The sequence below is a fragment of the Nestor notabilis genome, unplaced genomic scaffold, assembly GCF_000696875.1.
Source record: "Nestor notabilis isolate BGI_N333 unplaced genomic scaffold, ASM69687v1 scaffold20317, whole genome shotgun sequence".
Taxonomy (NCBI): domain Eukaryota; kingdom Metazoa; phylum Chordata; class Aves; order Psittaciformes; family Psittacidae; genus Nestor; species Nestor notabilis.
Genome location: NW_009936265.1, coordinates 3,791 through 7,501, shown reverse-complemented (window position 1 = coordinate 7,501; position 3,711 = coordinate 3,791). Strand labels below are relative to the sequence as shown.

At 57.4% G+C, this 3,711-nt stretch overlaps 1 protein-coding gene across 1 annotated transcript in view; it reads right to left on the bottom strand.

Moving 5' to 3' along the window:
- The window catches only part of ZMYND10 (zinc finger, MYND-type containing 10), a gene marked incomplete at its 5' end in the record, with an annotated part of 8,780 nt that overhangs the window by 2,501 nt on the left and 2,568 nt on the right, over positions 1 to 3,711 (bottom strand). The window contains 4 exon segments of the mRNA XM_010018260.1: positions 333 to 458; positions 770 to 942; positions 2,259 to 2,359; positions 2,639 to 2,727. Of these exon segments, the coding sequence (XP_010016562.1) occupies positions 333 to 458; positions 770 to 942; positions 2,259 to 2,359; positions 2,639 to 2,727 (489 nt within the window).

The following is a 3,711-nucleotide window of genomic DNA, read 5'->3' as shown; positions in this document are numbered from 1 at the left end:
GAAAGCACTGACAAATGTTAAATGAAGAGTTAATTGTGAAAGCAAACTAGTGGTTGTCTCTGCACCACGCAGCTTCAATGCAACCCAGAGAGCTGTTTATAACCCAGCACTTATGCCTTTGGATGTGACTGCGTGGCCGCTGCAGTAGCAGGACAAGACTCCCACGTCACACACAGACACCTTTGCTAGCAATAAAGTGTGAAATGGGTGTTTGGCTGCTTCACCCAGGCACCACCTTGCCAGAGCTGAGCTTGGGGGGAGGAAAAGGGTATAGGGAGTTACCAGGCTTAAAGCAGAGTGGCTGGAGAGGTTCAGGAAGAGCCATGGGATACCTGCTCCAGGATGAGATCCTTTTTGGGGGGAGCTGGCTCTGTCACTGTGAGGTGGCTCAGAAATCTCTGCATCTCCACCAGGTTGGGCAGCTGGTCAACAAGGACATCTGTCAGGAACACACGGAGCTGTGGCCACAGAGGGGAAGAGAAGAGTGAAAGAAGAGAGGTCAAGACAAGGGAGCCAGAGCTGGGGAAGCAGCATGGCAAGAGCAGGGATCTCTGGGGCACTGGCAGAGTGACCCATAGGGGTCCCATAAGGTGCACTTGCAAACATAAGCTTTGCTACTGCTGGCACGGTGACAGTCCCCACTGCTCTCCCACCACTGGCTCTGAGGAGCCCACAGAGAGGATGGGGAGAGATGCATGGAGGTGCCTAGTGCTGGCAAGGTCCTACCCTGTGCTGTGGGGCCCACGGCCTTCGTGGCACAGGGTCCTACCTTAAGGAGCTGGCTCCTGTTGAAGCCATCAAAGTGGTATTTGCGCTGGCACTCGGGGCTGAGCAGGAGGTTGAGGAGGGCAAGCCACACCTGCCCATCCAGCTTGGTCATCTTCACCTGGTCTTCAGGGGGCACCTCGTGCCATGTGCCATTCTCAAACTTCTTGAGCTTGCCTGAGGGACAGAAGAACACACGGCTCCAGGAAGAGACAGTGCTGCAGCCCAGACGTGGGGACGCCAGCCTATGCTCACTGCAGTGCAGGCAAGCCCCTATGCTTCTGCCTGCTTCAGTTTCCCCACCCCTTTGCTCAGCAGAGCAGCCTTTTTGGTTCTGAGACAATGTATTAGGGAGTATGAAAAGCATAAAGAAGATGTATAGAGACAAAAGGGCTGTGGCAAGAACTGAAAGATTCCTGAGATATCTCCCTCTGTACCTGGCCAGGAGCGCTGGTAGATGCTGGGGGAACCCACATTGCAACAACAGAGTGGCTGGAGAGGCATGTTTTGGGCTACCAAAAGCATGGCCAACACCTGCTTTTCTGGAGTTTCTTCTGTCAGTGAAAGCCACAAGTAGCATAAATACAACTAAAGTGACAAAACAAGCTCCAGAGACTGCTGCTCTGGGGGGTGGAGGAGGATGTAACCCTGCATCTGCACAGCCTGGAAGTGCCTTTGCACTCTTGTTTCTTTCTAGGCCCTCCCTCAGGGCCTTAGATCAAAGCTCCCTCTTGACACCCCGAGCGCACAGGCAGAGGGAAGGGATGTGTTTCGTGGCTGGAGGAAGGAGGAAAGCTCCCACATCCAGCTGGGCCCCTCAGCAGGCACAGAGCCACATGCTTCCCAGCGTTTCTTCCTCCCCTGCCCGTGCTCTGACCCCCTGGTGCAGGGCTGGGAAGGGGGTGTGGATTCCCACGGCCCAGGCTGTGCCCACCAGTGCTCAGAGGCAGGCAGTGGGGGAGTTGGGGGGCTGCAGGAGGGCAGGAGGCAGGGCTGATAGCAATGGGCACAACCTGGTCAGAAGCCTTTGGCAAGAGTGAAGCCGGATGACCAGCAGCCTCAGGGCCATTGGTTTACTGCCTGGGAGAGCCCGTGGCTGGCTCGAATTCTTACTGCTGGCCCTATAAAGGTGCAGAAAGGCTGAGACTGGCACCCTGGTCTTTCTGTGCCTGGGACAGCACTCCTCAGAGGAGCAAGTGAGGCTGGCAGACCTGCTACACTCCTGTCCTGGCCATGATCGGCTCAGAAGAGACATAGCCCTGAGTGAGGACTGGCTTGGGAAGCACTGCAGGGGTTCCCAGCCCAGCTGTGCTGCAGCTGCTTTTTTGCTGAACAGCTTTAGGCAGGAAGCAGTAGTGAGGAGCAAGAGAAGGAGGCTGGAGAGGAGCGTAGAGGGGGAGCAGCTTTCTGCAAAGGCTCCTACAGCCTATGGGTGGGTGCAGGTCCCAGGGTGTCAGCACAGCGCTACAGGTACCATGGGGCACGATCCGTACCTGCTTCCCAGCAGCTCCAGGGGCAGTGCTCCACCAGCTCAACAAGGAGGCAGGGCAGGTTGTGGGTGCTCAGCATCCGTGTCAGCGCGCTCAGGGGCAGGCTGGAAACACAGCAGAAGGGGTGAAATGGTGCTGCCAGACAAATGCAGAGCAGATACAAACACTCCCTGAGGCAACAGCGAGAGGCAGGAAAAACACAATGATCTGGGTTCCTGGGGGGTACCACGGAGCAGGGTGAGGTGCTGCTGCCTTTGCCCCCACGGGCACTGCTACCGTGGGTACAGGCAGCTGCTGAGGGGGATCCCAGGCACCTGCTGTGAGCCCATGGAATCTAAACTGGAGAGCTGGGCACACGTGCTCTGCTGGTCCTGGGCACCCACCTCTCCACCTGGTCAGTGATGAACCGCAGCACGGACAGGGCCTTCAGGGCAATCTCAAACTCCATCGCCTCCGCCTGCTTCTGCAGCTCCTGTGGAGGGACAAGCACAGCCTCGGGATTGCAGGCCCCATTTCCCAGGAGCTACAGGGAGGAAGGCTGTAACCACAGACCGGGGAGGAAACCAGAGCTCTGCAAAACAAACTCTCCTTCTCCTCTTGACTGTGCCAGCGTTGCCTGTTTGTCAGGGCAGCTGCAGAAGTGCTCACAGCCCATTGCTGCTCATTCCTCATCCCCCTACCCCTACTAATGGGTCATGGGTGGCCATCAGCAGCAGTGCCCCAGCACAGGGACACCTCCTGGAAGAGGCCAGTCCCAGACTGCTCCTCTCTCCCGTTCTGGGATCATCCTGCAGCCCACAGCCCTGCAGAGACCCGTGAGGTTCAGGCAGGGGGAAGCTGCATGATCAGCAGAGGAACCAGAGGAGGAGGAGGGACAGCTCGCACAGCTGCAATCCTACATCCACCCCTCCTGGATCTGCCTCTCCTCTACAGCTTGTGTACAGCCAGCTAGGGTATCTGCCTGTGGTCATCCCAGCCCGCAGCTATGCCATGTTCTCCAGCCACCCGGCCTCCTTCCCTTCCCAAGCAGCACGGACACCCCATGTGTCCCCCACGTGCTCAGGCTAACAGCCTGACCACCCTCTGACTCAGCCTCTTTCGAGACCATTGGCACAGCCAATCCGAGAGGTGCCAAGTCCCTCTCCTTGGCCCAGGCAGAGCTTCTCCTCCCCAGTCCCAGATGCTCAGCAGCTCAAATTTTCGTGTGCAGAGCACTGACCTCAGCAACTCGTGTTCCTCTAAAGTGCCACCGCAACTGTTCCCTTACAAATTCCTGTGGTAAGAAGCCCTGTGGTTCCCATGCCAGTGCCCCACACGCTACTAAGAAAGCCCTACGGGCTCTTGTCCCCCTGCCTCTCCAAACTCCTGCAGTGAGGCCCTTTCCTACAGCTCCTCCTGGTATCCAGACCTCATCTCTGCTACCTTCAGGCAAGGGATTATGTTTTGCCTGTGCTTC